The sequence below is a fragment of the Diospyros lotus genome, chromosome 5, assembly GCF_014633365.1.
Source record: "Diospyros lotus cultivar Yz01 chromosome 5, ASM1463336v1, whole genome shotgun sequence".
NCBI classification, from domain to species: Eukaryota; Viridiplantae; Streptophyta; class Magnoliopsida; order Ericales; family Ebenaceae; genus Diospyros; species Diospyros lotus.
This window is the reverse complement of record NC_068342.1, coordinates 14137722-14158486: the sequence shown is the minus strand read 5'-3', so window position 1 is coordinate 14158486 and position 20765 is coordinate 14137722. Positions and strand designations below refer to the sequence as shown.

Below are 20765 nucleotides of genomic sequence, written 5' to 3'. Positions count from 1 at the left end.
ATGCAAAGTTCATATTCGATGCGTTCTCAAGACAGTCTTGGGGCTGATATAGCTGGGTGGCCGCATCCACAGGCAATCCTCCCTTCTAATGGTTTAACCACAAGTTTTGTCCTATTCTAGCTCTCTTCCATGTGGGGAATCTTAGCTAACAAACTGGTGCTAGAAATTACAATAATAGCCAAAAAGGAAAATGTTAGCAAATGAGTTGATTTGTCCTGATATTATTTCCTTTTCTTGGTTGATTGATTGTAAATTGTAGATTAGAATCTTTTATTTTCTTCTATTTCTTGTAAGCAGCTTCCTAATTTGTTTCTTTCATTTTCTTCTATTTCTTGTAAGCAGCTTCCTAATTTGTTTAAGGAAGATTGCTAAGTTAGAGAGTTGCCTAACTCATTTAGGCTAACTTAGGAAGGTATCCAACTTAGGAGATATCCTAAACTTGGCAACCTCTCTGTATATATGTTGTGTTCGGCTAAGTTGATAATAGATTGGAAGTTTTTCTTGGTTTTTTGACAGAAAGCAGTAAAAATAAGATAAAACAGAATAATTACAGTGCAAAGAAAATTAAAAAAAATTGCTGCTTAGGGATGGTCGTGACAATTTCCCCCTCCTTGACCAATTTCTTGTCCTCAAGAAATACTAAGGAGACTGGCCGTTCGGGGAAATTGTTTTAGGAGATTCGGGAGGTATTCCCAAGTGCTGCAATCTGAAGTGTTGCCATGCCACTTGACCAACACTTGAATAAGTGGAGCCCTGTGCTTGTACGCCACCCTCCTCTCGAGTATAGCCTCTAGTTCCCCCATCCTGGTAGCTTCTTTAGGGAATGTAGGGAGGGCCTTGCTCACTGGTTGGGTTCCCACGGATTCCTTGAGGGAGATATGGAATACTAGATGAATTTGGGTCCCGTCTGGTAACTTTAGACGATATGCCACCTGTCCTACCTTAGCTTCTATGGCAAAATGACCAAAGTATTTAGGGCTGAGTTTAGTCACCTTCCCCTTAGTGATTGACTTGAGATGTGGATATTGCAGCCTCAAGTACACATTATCTCCCATCGCAAACTCTCTTTCACTTCGCTTTTGATCGGCTACTTCATCTTATTCCTGGCCGATGCCAACTCTTGCTTAAGCTGTTGAGTGACCGGTCTTCGTTGCTGAAGGTATTCTTCCACCGTTGCTACATTGGATCCTCCCTCAACAGTTGGTAAGGCTGGCGGTTGGTATCTGAATAAGGCCTCAAATGGTGACATTTTAATAGAGGAATGGTGGTTGGTATTATACCACCATTGGGCTAGGGACAACCACCAATGCCACTCCTTGGGTTGTAAGAGGCAAACACACCTCAAATAGGTTTCTAAACTTTAGTTTACCCTCTCCGTTTGCCCGTTTGATTGAGGGTGGTAGGCTGTGGACATGCTTAGCTTGGTGTCCAATGCCTTCATGAGTTCCTGCCACGTTAGACTTGTAAAAATCCAATTCCGGTCTAAGATAATGTACTTAAGAGTCCCATGCAACTTCACCCCTCGATCAAGGAAGGCCTTGGCTACATCTTGAGCGGTATAAAGGTGAGTTAGCCCTATGAAGTGAGCAAATTTGGTTAACCGGTCTACTACTACCAGTATACTGTCCCTTCCCTCCGATTTTGGTAACCCTTCCACAAAATCCATTGACACGCTAGTCCAGGCTTGGTTGGGGATGGGTAATGGCTGTAGCAGCCCCGGATAGGCTACGTTCTCAGACTTGCACCTCTTGCAAGTGTCACAAGACAACACATATCTTCAAATTTTAGCTTTCATCTTTGGCTAATGAAATAACCTTTTAACCCGTGCACATAAGTGTTCTGCATGTCGGAATGCCCCCCTAATGGCGATTCATGTAGGGATTGCGTGATCTTTTTCTTGAGCCCGATATCATTCCCGATCACCAATCTCTAGTGACACCTTAACAATTCCCCACTCAAAGTATATTCTCCTTCTTCCTGCGTTCCCACTATCAATTTTTCTATTATCCCCTTTATCCTTTCATCCTCCACATAGCTATCAATCACCTCATTGTACCATTCCGGCACCACTTGGGATATGGCTGCGACACTTCCCTCTTCATGGCACCTGGACAGTGCGTCTGTAGCTGTATTTTTCTTCCCCTTCCTATACTGTATGGCATAATCCAGCCCCATTAGTTTAGACATTCCTTTCTTTTGCAGTTGGGCGTGAAGTTTCTGTTGTAATAGGAACTTTAGGCTTTCGTGATCGGTTTTAATTATGAATTTTTCCCCTTCAAGATAATGCCTCCACTTGTCCACTACCATCAAAACAACTATAAACTCCTTTTCATATATACTGAGCCCCGAATGCTTAGGGCTTAAGGCTTGATTCAAAAAATCCAGGGGCCTCCCCTCTTAAGCTAACATTGCTCCAATACCCGTGCCATTTGCATCTGTCTCTAGGATGAAGGGTTTGCTAAAGTTTGGCAGCCCTAAGACCGGCACATTACTCATAGCTTTTTTTGGCTTAATAAACGCTTCCTCTGCAAGTTGTCCCCATTTAAACCCTCCATTCCTTAGTAATTCTATCAACGGCTTGCTAATGGCCCCGTATCCCTTCACAAATCGACGGTAGTACCCTGTTAAATCCAAAAATCCCCTCAGAGCCCTTACTAAATTAGGCCTTGGCCAAGCTACCATAGCCTCTACTTTTCTCGGGTCCGTGTTAACCCATCCCTTAGATATGATATGGCCTAAATATTCCACTTGTCCTTGACCAAAAGCACACTTAAACTTCTTAATAAAGAGCTGGTTAGATTTGAGGATATTAAAAGTGGTCGTTAGGTGAGATAGGTGTTGGTCGAAGGTGGGGCTATGGATGAGTATATCATCAAAGAATACAAGTATGAACTTGCGAAGGTAAGGCTCGAATATACAATTCATGAGGGATTGGAAGGTGGTCGGGGCATTGGTGAGTCCAAAGGGCATCACTAGGAATTCAAAATGCCCATGGTGGGTTCTAAAGGCTGTTTTAGGGATGTCCTCTAGTTTCATTCGAATTTGGTGATACTCCAAGTGAAGGTCTAGCTTAGAAAAGAATTAGGCATTATGTAATTCATCTAAAATGTCCTCAACAAGGGGTATGGGAAACTTATCTTTGATGGTTAAGGCGTTTAGTTGGCGGTAATCCACACAAAACCGCCATATTCCATCCTCCTTTTTTACTAATAAAACCGGGGAAGCAAAAGGACTTTGGCTAGGACGGATTATGGATTTTTGAAGCATATCCTTAACCATTCTTTCAATTTCATTCTTTTGGGCAGGGGGTAACGGTAAGATCGGATGTTAACTGGTTCTGTGTTAGGTTTTAGGTTGATTGTGTGGTCATGAACTCGGGTAGGGGGAAGGGATGTAGGTTCCAAGAACAGATCCTCATACTCTAACAACAATGCATTAAGAAAGTCTAAGTAAGATACCTGGTCAGCCACATCTTGGGGTGTGTTAACTGTCAGTAACATCTCTCCGTGCGCCTCCCATCCTTCTTTGACCTCCTCGATGGCCACAATGGAGAATAAGTGTGCCAGTTGGTTCCACCTCCCTTTGAACATTCTCTGCAACGTCCTTCCATTGATCATTTTGCAACTACCCGTTTCCTTTCCTCCTTTCAAAGTCATCCTTTTCTTTTCTTTTTTAAAGGATACCTCCATCCTGTTAAAATCAAAACTTATGGGGTTCACCCCCTTCATGCAATCTACACTTAGGACAACATCACAGCCTCTGAGTTATAGGAGTCTTAAGTCTGTCTCAAACATCCCCCCTTGCATTTCCTAGCTAGAACCATTACAAGCCGACTTACTCAACACCCTATCCCCATTTGCCACTGTCACACTCAAGGGTGGGGTTCCCGTGAATTGACATTCCAGTCTCTTAGCTGTGCTTTCATCAAGAAAGATGTGGGTACTCCCACTGTCAATAAGAATCATTAGGTTACATCCATTAGATCGGCCCTCCACCTTCATAATCTTATTATTAGCTACCCCTTTCAGGGCATAGATTGAAATTTCCCCATTATCCTCTCTATCTTCCTCCCCGGGGTTCAATTCTCTTGTCTCTCCTTGATCCTCTTCCTCATCACCCTCTAATTGGAGGATCTATCTCTTACATTGATGTCCCTGATAATATTTGTCTCCATAACAAAAACAAAGGCCTGCCAACCTCCTTTGTTTTGTCAGTTATTCCCCATATGGTACTGAACTCGATCCCCCTACCTATTTTCCTTTCAACATTTCCCGGTTGTAGTTCTTTCCCCTCGCATTAGATGTGCCCAGGACTATTCCTCGCTGTTGTTGCCTTTGTTTCTTCATCATCACTTCTACCAAGGTTTCTTGTAATCGGGCACTCTCCGAGGCCTGTTCCACTGTTCTTGGCCTCATCATTTTCACCATTGGCCCCAATTCTTCACTAAGGCCACTATGAAGCTTGACACAAAATAAGCTTCCGAGAGGTGGGGGTTGTGACGGATCATGAATGACCTTAACTCCTCAAACCTCTGCAAATAGGATTCTATACGTCCTACTTGCTTGAGTTTATTAAATTCGTCTATGGTATCCATTATGCTTCTTTCTCCAAATCTCTTGCATAACTTCTTAGAGAACTCCTCCCATGTATACTCCCTTCTCACACTAAGGCACCCCTAGAACCACACATCCACTGTTTCATTGAAATAAGCAGTGGCCAGGGATACCCTTTGTGCCTGTGGTATGTTGTACCGCTTGAACAGCCTCTCACATTTCCTTACCCACCAAAGTGGATTAACTCCCTCAAATGTCAGAATCTCCATTCGAGGCATTGGGTACCCCAGATGATGATGATTGGGGGGTTCTACCCTGTCCCTACCCAACATCCTTTCCAACTCCTCCTCCGGGTTTACCTTAATTTCGGAGGTCCCAATTCCCCAGTTTATTCTATGTCCTTGCAGAATTGGCTCATTTCTCTCCTTAGGAGGAAAATCCGGGGATAATTTTACTGAGTTCTGGTGAGTAAACATCACCATGAACTGCTGCATTTGAGCTCCCAGTTCATCTCGTACCCTTGCGATCGAAACATCCAACCTTCGTTCCAATCCCTCCATGGAACTCTCCAACTTGCGGTCCATGGCTGCGATCGCCTCATGATTCCGGGTAGCTCCCAACTCTAGTTGATTGGTTTGGTTCTGGAAATTTGCCACTGTCGAGTTAACTTGCTAAAGCTATGTTTCCAGGCTCTTCATGCGAATACCATCCGCCATCGTTCAAGATACTACAAGGTCTTGGCCGAGAATAGGTGGCTCTGATACCAATTAATGTCACGACTATAGGTGACAATAGGATTACACCTTCAATCTGGATGGTATTGAAGAGATGTAATCGGTGTAAACAGAGAAATGGGAGAGATGTAGAGAGAGAGAGAGTTATGAGGAAGAGAGGGAAGAGCTAGGAGATAGATAGAAATCAGAATGCAAAGTTCATATTCGATGCGTTCTCAAGATAGTCTTGGGGCTGATATAGCTAGGTGGTTGCATCCACAGGCGATCGTCCCCTTCTAACGATTGTAACCACAAGTTTTGTTCTATTCTAGCTCCTTTCCACGTGGGGAATCTTAGCTAACAAACTGGTGCTAGAAATTACAATAATAGCCAGAAAGGAAAGTAGTAAAAATAAGATAAAACAAAAGAATTACAGTGCAAAGAAAATTAAAAAATTCTGCTGCTTAGGGACGGTTGTGACACCATCTGCCTTGTAATTTATCCGAAAAATCCACTTTCAGCCAATAACATTCATGTCTTTAGAGAAAGGAACTAAATCTCAAGTGTGATTATGTTGTAAGGTAGTATACTCTTCTTCCATAGCCTTGACCCATTGTAAATCTAAGAAGGCCTCACAAATAGTAGTAGGTTCCAAAGAGCTCACTAAGGCATGAGGAGATGAAGTGGTAAGAAGTTTGGCCTTGGATTGGGTGACCATAGGATGAATAGAAGATTTAGGAACAAAAGAGGCTGTTGGAGGTACAAAAGGAGGCTCCAAAGAAGGAGAGGACAAAGATGAGGAGGATATAGGAGAAGGTTGAGTGATAGATGGTAAGAGCGGAGAAGAGGAAGCATCAGGAGATGAAGCTGCAGAAGGTGAAGGAGAAGGTAAGGAGAAAGAACCCAGAGGTTGTGCTACTGCAAAGGAAGAAAAAGAAGGAAAGGATTGAAAGAACAAAGTAGATGGACGATCAGGAGCAGTAGAAGTAACACCAGATGAAGAAGAAGCAGATTGAAACAAACTAGGATAAGGAAAATCATTTGGATTAAAAGGAACATGTCTAGAAACATAGACACGACTAGAAGGATGCAAACACTTATAGCCTGCATGACCATGATTATACCTAATAAAGATACGCTTGGTTGAATGAAAGCTAAACTTATGCTTGGCATAGAGACGAAGATCGGGAAAGCATGCACAACCAAAGGGATGAAGGAGAAGATAATTGGGTGATTTAAGAGACAACATCTCAAATGGTGTTTGAAACTCGAGAGGAGCTGAGGGGAGCAGGTTTATAAGATAAATTGTAGTTTGGAAAGCCTCAACCCAAAATTTCAGAGGCATAGCAGCATGACTTAACAATGTGAGTCTCATTTCCGCTATGTGACGGTGCTTTCTTTCAGCAACACCATTTTGCTTAGATGTATGAGGACAGGTAAAACGAGATTGAATGCTATGCGAATGTAAATAAGGTAGGAAGGCTCTAAACTCCCCTCCATTATCTTTTTGTAGGGCTTTAAGCTTATCATTATATTGAAGTTCAACTAGTTTGTGAAAGGTAATGAAAACAGACAAAGCATCAGATTTTAGCTTTATAGGGTATGGCCATGTATAGTGAGTGTAGGCATCAACAAAGATAATGTAGTAACGATATCATTCAGTTGATAAAGTGGGAGAAGGCCCCCATAGGTCAAAATAGACTAGTTCAAGTGGTCTAACTGTAGTGATTTTACAATTAGAAAAAGGAAGTTAATGAAGCTTGCCAATTTTGCAAGAATCACAAAAAGAAAGAGATGACAAAGAAAAAGGAACTTGAATTTTATTCAATACCAATCGCAGTGCATTGAGTGAAGGATGCCCCAGTTTTGCATGCCACTGCTTGCAAGCATTATTAGTTTGGGCAACATTTACATTTATAGTAGAAAACAGTCCTGAATTAGAAGGATCTGACTGTTTACAATTTTGAAAAGAAAAATTGCTACATGTCGAAGGAGATGTAGTGCGTACAAAAGACCTAGGACTAAAGTAATGAGCTGGAAGCCTAGAATCAGTAGAAGCAAGAGCTGAATTCAGTTGATATAGCACATCTTTAAGCTGCCCTCTGAGTAGCACTTGTCCGGTATTCTTGTCCTTAATCACTTAAGTATGAGAATTAAATTCAGCAACAAGGTCATCATCCTTAATTAACTGAGAGACATTGATTAAATTTTTCCGCATGTTAGGAACATGTAAAACATTAGGTAAGGTAATACAAGACATAGGCTGAGAATGAGAATACAATTGTCCAAGGCCAACATTTGAAATTGAGAGTTTCTTACCATTATTGATGGACATTTTATCTCCACCACTATAAGGAGTATGCAATGAGAGATTTTGAAGATTGGTGGTAATGTGATTTGTGGCTAATGATCAAAAGACTGTCAATCTAAAGGCTGTTGAGGAAAATGAGTATAGTGAGCACTCTGGACCGAACCAACATCACTCATGTAGACCTCATTAGAGTCACTTAGGGAGGCTAGATAAGCTCTAGAATCTGACTGTGTATTCACTGGTGAATTTTCAAACTTGTTCTGACTTGGAACAGTTCTAGAGTACCTCTGGAAATTCTTATAAAAACAATGATAACATCGATCAACTAGATGTCCTGGTTTGCCACACAATTGGCAATAAAAGCGTCTACCAGACTAGCGGCCTCGATCGTGTCCTCCTCATGTACCAAAACCACCTTCTCTTTGATTGTGACCTCCTCTCACATTTTGAAAATTACTAGCTCCTCATCTTTGATTATAACTAGTCAAATTAACTTGCATAAAAGGTGTGACTGAATCAAAACTAACTGTTGACTGTGGTAAGTTTTTAGAAATTAATCTCTGTTCATGCATTAACAACAAATACTGAACCTTGTCCAGATCTACATCATTCATCTGGTATGTCACCAAACTAACTACAGTTTCGTAGTCATGGTCTAAACCATTAAGAATTGCAAGAAGCAATTCTTTGTCATCCAAAGGTTCACCTATAGCAGCTAATGAATGTCCAATTGTCTTAATCTTGAGAATATAGTCATTGATGGACAAGGCATCTTTCTTAATTAATCGTAGCTGCTGTTTAAGTTGAAACAATCTAGCAATAGTTTGCCTTGAATATAAATTCTCAAGTGTAAACCATACCTCAGTTGACGACTCACAGTGTATTATCTACACTAGTACGTCTTTATCAATTGTAGAGAACAACCAGCCAAGGAGGAGCTGATTCGATCACAACCACACCATATACTCTGGATTCAACATTGGTCCTCCAGCTTCCTTACCTCTAGAATCAGCAACATACTTAGGTGGTGGCAAAACTTTATTCAAGAATGGAAATAAATCGAAAGCACAAATTGTGGTTAAAACATGCGCCTTCCAGAAAATATAGTTTCTAGAATCCAATTTGATAGGAATGAATTGGAAGGCCTTCGCAATTGGACCGAAATCAGATTGCGAAGAGAGAGAAAAGGTAGACGATGAACGAGGTGGTGAAGAGGAGGAAGCACTTTGAACAGGTGAAGGATCCATGACTTATGTCACAAGTTCTGATGCCATGAAGCAGTACACAAGAGCTTGAAAGAAAACTTAGGGCAGAAACAAAAGAGAGAGAAAAGAGAGTGATTCTCAATATTCACCAATGAATACAAATGAATGAAAAGACTAATGACATAAAGAACTCAGCTCAGTTTTATACTCAGTGAGAGGCCTAACTAATGCGCCTAAGTATGGGGCCACTGCTAACAACAGAAACAACTATAACAGTCCACAACAGCAAACAGCAAATAAACTTTACAATAAGCAAATAACAAATACATCCTCTAACAAGGGTTATCTACCAGCAGGGAGCCCCATTGACATAGGTGCTTCTGCGGTGGTCCAATCTCCATTCAGAGAATAATACGTGGGAATACCTCCCAGACTTGCTCACCCAGGGCTACTTTGAATTTCTTGGGGCCAAGAAATGTCCCCCGGGGGGGGTGGTCATGGGACAATGGCTGTAATTGGCAGGTTCGGTAGGTGGGAATTTTAGTTAGGCAGTTAGGCCTAATTCAATTTTCAAATAATTTTTAACATTTGAACTTGAGGCAGCAAATGGCGCCTTTCTTGAGTCGGATCAGTATAAATAATGACTAATGCCACTCCTAAGGATTATCCTGGAATAGAATTAATTCATTTCTCCTGCCTAATTCTCTCTCTCTATCTCAATTCCCTCTCTGATCTTCCCCTCTTTCCCTAATTCTCCCCAAGTTCTAGAGAATTCCCTTTTGCTAGATTCAATTCTGATAACAACCAAGGCAGTATTAGAGTTTTTTCAATATTTGAAACCTTTTTTCTTTAAAAAAAATCAAGATAAAGATCTAAAACTTTGACCTGGATCAATTACTTTCCATTGTGTAATGAACAACCATGTTGTCCAGACAAAACAAGAAAACTTAATTTGCTAATTGATGTTTAAAAATAAAGCAGGAATTCCAGGAAAAACTCGAGGGAGAAACTGCTCAAGAAACCATTTTTTCATTTTTATTCATAATCTCTTTAATTATTTGGGGTTTCACAAAGAATCCTCAAAGAAGGTTTTCATTCTTATTCATAACTGCTTTTGTGGTTCCATTTTCATTCATAAACCTCTTTTTAAGTAGTTTGGATTTTACCAAAAAACCTCAAGGGAGGTTTTGTTTTTATCCATTAACTGCCCTTCCTGTTTCGATTTTCATTCATAAACATCTTTTTCAGTATTATTCATAAGCCTTATTAGCTAGTGTGGGTTTTACAGAAAACCTCAAGGGAGGTTTTTATTTTTATTTATAAACTGGTTTTGTGATTTTCATTTTTATTCATAAACCTCTTTTCCAGTTTATGAATAAAAATGAAAACCACAAATGAGGTTTCTGCTTTAAAGCTGTTTAAGTTTTCTCGTTTTGTCTGGGAAGTTTGGTTGTTCATTACATAAGGCAAGTGATTGATTGGGGTCAGATTTGGTTAGAGTTTTAGATTGGAAAAATATTTTGTCTGAGTTTTATATTGCCAATTTTTTTAAAGAAGGGTTTCAAATATTGAAAAAACTCAAAAATACTGGTATGACTTATGAGATGGCTATTCACATGTATAAGGCTTTGACCATTGAAATTCAGTGACCTTCCTTTTACCAAACCTACTTGCTTGTAGGTTTAGGTGGCCAGGTGTGACCCAAGTCCTCTCTCTATGTTTTGTCTTGTTTGCTAAGTTAAGCAAGATTTTTTTTTTTTTTTAGTAACTTGGAAATCGAGGGGTACCTGATACAGAGCCTTCGGCCACACCATCACACCCTCCCTATAAACCACGAAAAAAAAAAATTAAGCATGATACTCGTTGAGGGGGATACTAATTAAATCAAGACTCTACCAGGTCTGAAGAAAAATCCCAAAGGCATAAAGTGTCTTTATCAGCTAGCTCACCAGTTTTGGGCACTGGTGTATTATCCAAGTGTTGATATTCTTCAGTACAAATCCTTTGAGCTGTTTTAGCATATGAGTGTTTAAATATTTATTTTTTGTAGGATCCATCCTTCATGCCATTCATAAATTTCCTAATGAATTCTTGAAGTAATATTGATAGAACTTTTTCTGTTTTTTATTTTGCATAATGGATATTGAGCTCGCTACACGTCATGATTATATACAGAAACTTCATGCAAAGGATGAAACTGACCCCAAATCTACTGGGACCAGAGGTGAAGGTAATGACAGACATTCACAGACAGAACGGCATATGGAGGATGCTGATGATGTGGTGCAAAAAAATGCGCGTGAAAAGAGAAAGAAAACGAAAAAGAGGAAGCGGGTTACTGACCTTCGGTTTGAAACATTAGAGGAATCAAGTGGTGTTGGTATGAATAGACGGGAACGTAAGAAAAAGTAAGCATTCGTTATATTCTCTAATTAAAAAATGCAGGCTTGATTTGTGTGATATCTTTGTGGTGAATTGTATTGTTTCGCATAACAACAATACATCAAGCTTTAGTTCATTAATTCTCTAATTAAAAAATGGAGGTTTGATTTGTGTGAAATCTTTGTGGTGAATTGTACTATTGTTTCACATAACAAAAGTACATCAAGCTTTAGTTCTCTCCCTAGGTGGGGTATGGCCATATCATCTCTAAGGCTATTGTATTTAGTGTCATATTGAAGAGTTCCACCAAGTTTTTCTTAATGTTCTTCTGCCCCTTTCGCTGCAAATTTCTTCCATTCCATCTACTCTCCTCGCTAGCATTTTTACTAGAATAGTTTCTAGGGAGTGATTTATTATTTCAAATCAGTATGTTATTCTGTACTATTTTTGTTTGAGTTTTGCCTAAATTGGTTTTTTAGAAGTCCTTAATTTTCTTATTTTGAATGTAAATGATTCTTCTATGTATAATACTTCATTTGTCATTTTAAAAAGTTAATGCACTTATTAACCATAACCACCTTAGTTTTTACCGTGTCATATTCACTCTAATATGGGTATGCATTTTAAGTGTTGAATTCTTCTGTTTTGCATCCAATGTCAAGAGGACATGGCTATATTCACATTTCTCAAGTGCTCATTTTGTTTATTTAAGATAAAATGGTGTTTACTAAACTTGTCCAGAGTTTCTTATGTGTAGTTAAGTAGAAATCCTTCCATCACTTGTGTCTCGATCCTAGGATCTGCCTAGAATTTGAGTAGGAATTTACTGAGAAATTTGGTAGGAACTGGGAAAGATAGAACAGAAATGGAAGGAGAGTTAGACAAAAAGAGGGAGATTACAACAAGATTTGAGGGAGAAATGCAGTCAAAACAGAGAAAGGGAGAGAGATCAGAGGGAAACGAGAGAGAGAAACAAGTAGTTCAATTATCATTCAAAACATATCCATACTCTACCTATTCTAACCTATTTATAGGCTAGTAACTGAAAGGTACAAGCATAAACAACAACCTACGGTACAATATAGTAATGCATTTTAACTAACTACTATTATAATTACAATTATAGCCTTGGGGATCCTTGGGGTCGTGACAATTCCCCCCTTCTTGAAAAAGTTCTTGTTCCAAAAAACTGATAGTAACTGGCCACTATTTTCCAACCAATCTCTGCCTTCTCTTTCTGATTTATCCTTCTTTCTTTCTTTCTTATTCCTGTCCTCTTCCTCTTCACTCTTATATTCCTTTGCTTTTGCTTTCCTCGCAAACATAAAATGTAGACCTCAAGGATCTCCATATCAAAGCTCTAGTTGAATTGGGAGCACTGGAATTCTCTCTATGTGCCAATACACAACCACACGCACGGTTTGATTCCCAGAATAATCGAAACAGAAAATACAAAGTAAAAACAGAATTGAAATAGGGAAAAGATATGCAAACCAAATAAGAGACAGAACAGATTTGTCCTAGTTCAGATTGCAATAGCAATCCTACATCTAGCCTTTAGTCCTAAGATCAATTCACTATGAAATTTTCAAAGAATCAGTGCAAGAACTGTTAGAAATTAGGAGCACAATAGGATCGATTCTTGCCAATTCTCACACCGTCACTTGAGAAAAACGCCCACAACAGAAAGTATAAACCGGAATTAAAAAGAACAACAAAGATATTAAGTAAAGAGACAACCAAACCAAGCAGTAGGCACAGATTTATCCTAGTTCGGATTGCATGTGATGCAACCCTACATCCAATCTTCAAAACCCCACCGAGAGCAATCTTTATTACAGAGAATCAATCAGTACAGCATCAAGAAACATCCTCCCCTATTTCCGAGTACACCCAACACTTAGTTCTCTATCAAGATTACAAAAGCTACCACAAGATCTAGCCTTTCCTCTTAGAGAACATACAACACTCGTTACAATAGAAAGAGAAAAAATTAACCCTCTCGCACACTCCCCGGCCCTCTATGAATAGACAAGAGCGGGTATCCCAATGAAGATATAAAATATTTATAGTTTCACCCCATAACTTTTACTAATTACAGTTTTGGGTTACAACTTCTATTTAATTCTTCAAAGGACCTCAAGAGCACAACTTCCACTTACTACCTTCACTAATCTTTCTAGGTCTTCTTATCCTATACTTGAGACAACCTTTTAACAAGAACCCTCTTCTCTTTCTTTCACATGAGTACAATGCTGTATGAGATTACAAAGAACTCTCTTTTTACAAGCCTTTCCTCTCACATTACAACACTTCACTCGTATACAGAACATGAATGATAATTGCGACTACCCGCCTATGCCTCCTATTTATAGACAAATTAGTGTGGTAATTACAAGGACTTATTAAAGAGAATACATAATATACTACATAAGTTAAGTCTCTCTAACTTAGTTTATTTTAGCCACTTGAATCACCCGAGAATTCTCATAATTTCTTCTTAATCTTCTAGGCTATTCTCTATGCAAAACACAACAATTCTCCACCATTTTGCATGAGTAATGCTTGAACTCAATTCCATCAACCTGTTTTTCCTCAGGACCTGCAAATAAACTGATCATTCACAAATATAGACCTGTAAAATCCTTAAACAATGGTGCAATTTTGATATAGGGACTGCCTTAGTGAACATATTAGCTGCATTTTCTTCACTTGCAATCTTAATCAGATCTATTTCCTTTCTTTCAAGTACTTCTCTGATAAAATGGTACCTTAGATCAATATGTTTAGTTCTCTCATGGTGGGTTTGATTCTTAGCCAAGTGTATAACACTTTGGCTATCACACTTTAGAATAGCCTTAACATTTTTTCCTAGTAATTCACTTACTAATCCCTTCAACCATAGGGCCTCTTTTATAGCTTCAGTGATAGCTATATACTAGGCCTTGGTGGTTGAAAGAGCCACCACAAATTGTAAATTAGTTTTCTAGCTAATGTTTGAGTTTTATTGCTTGAAAACATACCCTGTAGATGTCCTTCTTAGGCTTCTTTTGTCCAAATCTACTGCATAGTCAACATTAGTGAACCCTAGAATGTTAGACTCTTCTTCTACACTAGCTCCACCATAAACTAAACTCATATTTATTAACCATTTAAGGTATCTAACGATCCAGTTAACAACAACTCAATGATCTTTTCCCATATTAGCTAAGAACCTACTTGTAACGCTCATGGCATGAGCTAAATCCAGCCTAGTGCACACCATACAATACATAAGGCTTCCTACAACACTAGAATAGGGAATCTTGCTCATTTCTTTAATGCTCTTTTCATCACTTGGGGATTGCATATGAGATAGTTTGAAATGCTGAGCAAAATGAACATTCGTTTCCTTTGCATCAAGCATGTTGAATTTCCTAATTAGTTTCTCAAGATAGGACTTTTGAGATAGCTGAAGCAATCTTTGGTGTCTATTCCTTAATATTTCAATCTCTAAAATCTTCCTAGCCTCTCCTAACTCCTTCATCTCAAAGGCTGATTTCAACTTCAGCTTTAAATTTTAGATTTCCTCATCCGATTGACTTGCAATTAGCATGTTATCAACATAAAGGAGGAGATAAATTGAGATTTTAGCAAAAATATGTTTTGCATAGACACAACAATCGAAATCACTTCTCTTGAGTCCTTGGTTGATCATGAATGTGTCAAACTTCCTATACCACTACCTAGGGGACTGTTTAAGTCCATATAAAGACTTTTTCAGCCAGTGTTCTAAAAGGCGCTAGGCGCTAGTCGGGCGCCAGGCTGGGGCCTAGCGCCTAGAGCGCCTAGGTGGGGCCTAGGCGGCGCTTAAGAAAACTGCTATTTTTTTTATTTTTTAAACTTTGTGATATAATTTGATGTTATTTTTAACTAAATCAAAGTTGAAAAATATTAATAATGCAACATAAACCAATAATATATAGAATTAAGCATGAGAAATAAATTATTGTAATTAATAAATAACATTTTACTTAGTCATACAATCAATACTATAAGCAAACAGCTAAGTGGATTTTTTGGAAATATTATAGAATATATATAATTAATAATAAATCTAAATATAAATCTATAATTATATATAAATATTAAATAGAAAAGAAAAATAAAATAAAATAAAAACAAAAAACAAAAACGGAGCAAATGCCCCAATAACCACACAGAGAGACGGGGAGACAGGAGAGAGAGAGAGAGGTTACGACAGATGGAGCTTGCCGCAGCGGAGATGGAGCTCGACGGCGAGGACGGGGGCGGCGACAATGACGCTGAGGACGACGAGGACGCGACAGATAAGAGGCGGTGACGATGAAGCTTGGCGGCGAGGATCGAGCTAGACACAGCGACAGCGGTGAACTACTGGCGGGCCGATGAAGCTTGGCGGTGTTGAGGCGACAGCGTTGAGGCGGCGACAGCGTTCAGGTGAGAAGAGAGAAATAGGGAGATGTTGAGAGGTTCGATTTAATGATTTAGCAAAAAAAACCCTAAAAATGGCTGAGCCAACGAGTTGGGCGCCAAGGCGCTCAGGCCGACTAGGCGCCGCCTGGGTCGCCTAGGCACCCAAGCCGGCCAATTACTCGGGCCGGCGCCTAGGAGGCCCGACTAGGGCAATTTCGGGGTGGCCAGCGGCCGCCTAGCGCCTAGGCGGCCGCCTAGGCCGATTTTTAGAACACTGATTTCAGCAAACACACCTACTCTTTCTTACCCTTAATTTCAAATCCTTTAGGCTGCTCCATTAGAATGTTCTCTTCTAACTCACCATGAAGGAATGCAGTGGTCACATCTATCTGCTCTAGGCTTAAATTTAAATGGGCAGTCATAGCAAGTAAAATTCTTATTGAAGTATGTCTCACAACCGATGAGAAGACTTCATTAAAATCTACTTCAGCTACTTGGGTAAAACCTCTTGCTACTAACCTAACTTTATACCTAGGTTTTTGACCACTTCCTGCCCCTTCTTTAATTTTAAACAACCACTTACAGCCTACCACCCTTTTATCTAAGGGTCTATAAACCAAGATCCAAGTATTATTTTTCCTCAATGACACCATGGCAGCAAGCCATTTCTTGGAGTCTTTTGATCTATAACAGTGTCTTCATACGAGAAAAGGCTCATCTCCAGCTATTTCCACCTGCACTTGACAGTGCATAGAATACCAAATCAGAGAATCCATACCTCAAAGAAGGTTTAACCACTCTCCTTTGCCTATCTCTAGCTACATTGTACCTTCCTAGACTCGAGTCACTTTCAAAACTAGAGGAACTGGCACCATCATCTTGCTGGTATGCTGCCTCTTGATTGTCAATTTCAGCATCATGGATATCATGACTGTCAATGGCATCCTCAGGTATTTCATCTTGCTGTTCTATTTCAACAGCCTTAGATTTTCCTTTTGCATCCTCTATCTTATCCTCTTTCATGAAGGAATTCTCATTAAATGTTACATTCCTACTCACTATAGTTCTTGGCAATCCTTCTTCCAAATTCCATAGCTTGTATCCTTTAACCCCTGTTAGATAACCAATAAATAGGCATCTTTTGTCTCTAAGCTCTAATTTGCCTTGCCTTACATGGACATAAGCTATACACCCAAATACCCTTGGGTGATCAAAACTTGGCTTATGGCCATTCCACATTTCATAGGGTGTTTTAAACCCTATAGCTGCCGATGGAGACCTATTTATTACATATGCGGTTGTGGTTACAACTTCTCCCCAAAATGACTTAGGTAACCTAGCATGGAACAACATGCATCTCACCCTCTCAAGTAGGGTCTTATTCATTCTCTCAGTTAGGCCATTTTATTTAGGGTTTCTAGGGGCTGTTAGGTGCCTAAAGAGGCCACTTCACTACACATTGGAGTAAAATCTTTATTGCAAAACTTTAGACTATTATTAGTCCTAATGATCTTAATTTTCATACCTTTTTTATTCTCTATCATGATTTTTCAGCTTCTAAAAGCCTCAAAAGTGTAATCTTTTGATTTCAAAACATAGACCCAAACCATCCTAGAGTAATCATCCATGATTGATAGAAAATACCTTACCCCTCCATGAGTTAAAGTCTGACTAGGCCCCCATAGATCTGAATGTATATATTCTAAGGGGGCTTTCGAGGAGTGAATTGCTTTCTTAGGGAATTTTACCTTTGTAGACTTACCAAAAATGCAAGATTCTGTCAGGTTTTGATCTGACAGTAGGAATTCTTCTGTAAATTTGGAAGAACGGCCAAAGGCGGGAAAGATTAAGAGGGAGAGATAGGGAGAAATTAGAGAATAGAGCTAGAGAAGAGAGAATTGAGAGGGAAAGGAATTTGTGGTATAATCCTCACATAATTCCCCATCCTCAACTTATCTGGTATTTATAGAAGAATTACAAGACTTGGCGTGGCAGTTAGTAAATCTGCCCACGTGCGCGCCTTTTGAATTATCCCCTCATTGAGTTATTACATCAATGCCACTACTCATCTCTAATTACAACCATACCCTCAGTCTATGACAATTTTCCCCTCCTTAAAACCTTTCTTGTCCCCAAGAAATTAAAGTAGCTTTGTCATCTTGGGAAAGCGTTGTAGAAGGTCAGGGAGATACTCCCAAGTAGTGTTGTCCAGGTGTAGGTGAGACCACTGCACTAGGACTTGAGTCAATGGAGTAGTGTCATTGTAAATCACCCTTTTGTCAAGCACTACCAAGGGCTCACCCTCTTCCTCTATGTCTTCAATTGATATTGGCAGTGTACTACTTGTTGCGTCTGCCGGTCCAATAGACTTCTTCAGAAGGGAGACGTGGAACACTGGATGAAGTCCCACTCCCTCAGGCAACTAGAGACGGTAAGCTATATGACCCACCTTAGCCAATATTTTGAATGGCCCATAGAACTTGGGACTAAATTTAGAGATCGGCCCTTTGCGGAAAAGGTGTTGTTGGAACCTTCAGACCTTTAGATAGACCTCCTCACCTTCTTCAAACTGCCTTTCTGTTCGATGTTTATCAGTCAACTGCTTCATTCTTTGTCTTGCTAGGGCCAATTCCTGCTTAATGGTTAGTAGAGCTTCCTGTTTGTCCATCAGATACTGATCAGCTGATGTTTTTGTAGGAGAATAGTGCATTACAGCTGGGATGATGGGGGGCAGGTATCCAAACAGAGCTTCGAAAGGGGTCCTTTTGTGTGCGGTATGATAGTTGGTGTTATACCATTATTGGGCTAAAGCTACCCATCTACTCCAACTTCTTTGCTTGGAGACACACAAGCACCTAAGATAAGTCTCGAGACATTGATTGACTCTCTCAGTCTGCCCATCTGTCTCGGGATGATAAGCAGAGGAAAGATGTAGCTTGATTCCTAGCCCCTAGAATAAGGTCTTCCAAAATTAGCTGGTAAAGACCTTATCACGATTAGACACTACAGCCTTTGGTAAGTCATGTATTTTAAAGACCAAGCCCATCAATTTCCTCGCTACTTCAGCGATTGTGAACAGATGAGCCAACATGAGGAAATGGCTAAATTTAGTCAGTTTGTCCACCACTACCAATAGAATGTCAGCCCCCTCTGATTTTGGTAATCCCTTGACAAAGTCCATTGAAATCAGTTCCCACGCTTGGGATGGTATTTCCAACGATTGTAGGAGGCTCGAATAAGGGATTTGCTCATGTTTGCACCTTTGACAAGTAGTGCATTCCATGACAAACCTAGTCACATCTTTCTTTAACCCCTTCCAGTAAAAGACTTGTTGGACCTGCCACTAAGTTACATTGAGTCCTGAGTGCCCACCTATGGGGGAGTCATGAAGGCTCCAGAGGATCTTTTTCTTCAACTGTTCGTCATTCCCAATAACCACTCTATTTTGGAACCTCAATAGTCCACCTTTTAATTGGTAGTTAGGGTCAGAAGTTGTCTGCATTAAGATCTTAGTAAGCAAGTCTTTGATCCAAGGAGTCTGGTCAGAAGTTGACTGTGCGTAATGTCTTGCACCCAATCCGAAACTAAGGCTGAGATGGCTTGATAGGAGGCTGAGCCATCTCTCCTTAATAGAGCATCAACTGCTCTATTCTCTTTCCCTTTACGGTAGAGAATGATGAAGTCAAATCCCATGAGTTTGGTAATTCCCTTTCTCTGTAATTGATTATGTACTCTTTGTTGGGATAAGAATTTCAGACTCTCATAGTTTGTCTTAATGGTGAATTTTTTGCCTTCTAAGTAATATCTCCATTTCTCCACAGCCATTAATACTATCAGTTGCTCCTTGTAATATATACTCAACCCCATGTGCCTTGGGGCCAATGCTTGACTTAGATAGGCCACCGATCTTCCTTCTTGGCTAAGCATAGTCCCTATACCGGTGTCTCATGCGTCTGTTTCCAAAATAAACTCCTTGGAAAAATCTGGTAGAGCTAATGTTGGGGCCTAAGTCATGGCTGCTTTAAGAGATTCAAATGCTTCCTCTGCTTTCGGTCCCCACCCGAAACTATTCTTCTTTAGCAGATTGGTCAGTGCCTTGCTAATTACCCCATAACCTTTTATAAATCATCTATAGTACCCGGTAAGGCCTAGGAATCCTCTCAGTTCCTTTAGGGTCTTAGGTCGGGGCTAACTCTTCATAGCTTCAATCTTGTGAGGATCAGTACTAACTCCATGTCCAGATATGACATGTGAAGTCATTTGTTTTTTGATTAGTTTCTGTTCTTAGTATTCCCTGTGGGAAGTCTGTTAGCATATTTTTCATTCTGTAATTTGTATTAGTTAGTTTGTTTCAAAGCTGTCCGAAAAATGGTTAAATCCGGTCAGGATAGGGGCAGTTAGTTGTAACTGCCTTGCCCGCCTCTATGCTTTATAAATAGGGGCTGGAAGGGCTCAGTTATGGGTGTGAGATCTCAGGATTATCTTGTAAGGGTTGTGCGGGTGAGCTAGGCTGAGAGATTTTGTATTTCTCTTGGGATTTCTTCTCTTGGTAGTCTAGGGTTTTTAGACTAAGGGAAAAGAGAGAGTTTCCTAGTTCATATAATTGTTGTAAAGTTGCCAAGATAGTGGAGATTTCATGGGCCTAAGGCAGTCTGGATGTAGGTTTCTTTTATGAGACTGAACCAGAATAAAATCTTGTGTCTCTTGCTGTGTTTTATTCCTATTCTTGTTCTTCCTATCGAGTGATTGTGTGTATAGTAGTTGGGGTATAATCAGTGAGTCTTAAAGGGGTAGTTTGCTGTGAGTGTGTGGCGGTCTTAAGGACTACATGACATGACCCAAGTACTTAACCTTCTCTTCTGCAAATGAACATTTAGACCTTTTCACATACAATTTATGGAATCTAAGGATCTGAAATGCCAATTTGAGATGAGATAGGTGTTGGTCTAGGGTGGAGCTGTATATGAGGATGTCATCGAAGAATACCAATACAAATTTACGTAGATAGGGAACAAAGATATGGTTCATTAATGCTTGAAATGTAGCAGGAGCATTAGTTAGGCCAAAGGGTATTACCAAGAATCCGTAATGCCCTTGATGGGTTCTAAAAGTAGTCTTAGGGCAATTGACCAGGTTCATTCTAATTTGGTGGTAATCGGAGGTCAAA

General features: G+C 39.8%; 1 protein-coding gene across 2 annotated transcripts in view; it reads left to right on the top strand.

Moving 5' to 3' along the window:
• LOC127802902 (uncharacterized) overlaps positions 1-20765 on the top strand; it is a 45431-nt gene that overhangs the window by 7254 nt on the left and 17412 nt on the right. Inside the window, exon 3 of one of the 2 annotated variants that reach the window (XM_052338981.1) lies at positions 10958-11190. In XM_052338981.1, coding sequence (XP_052194941.1) covers positions 10958-11190 — 233 coding nt within the window. Of the gene's footprint in view, positions 1-10930; positions 11191-20765 lie in introns of both variants that reach the window. The other variant, XM_052338980.1, reaches the window with a different exon arrangement.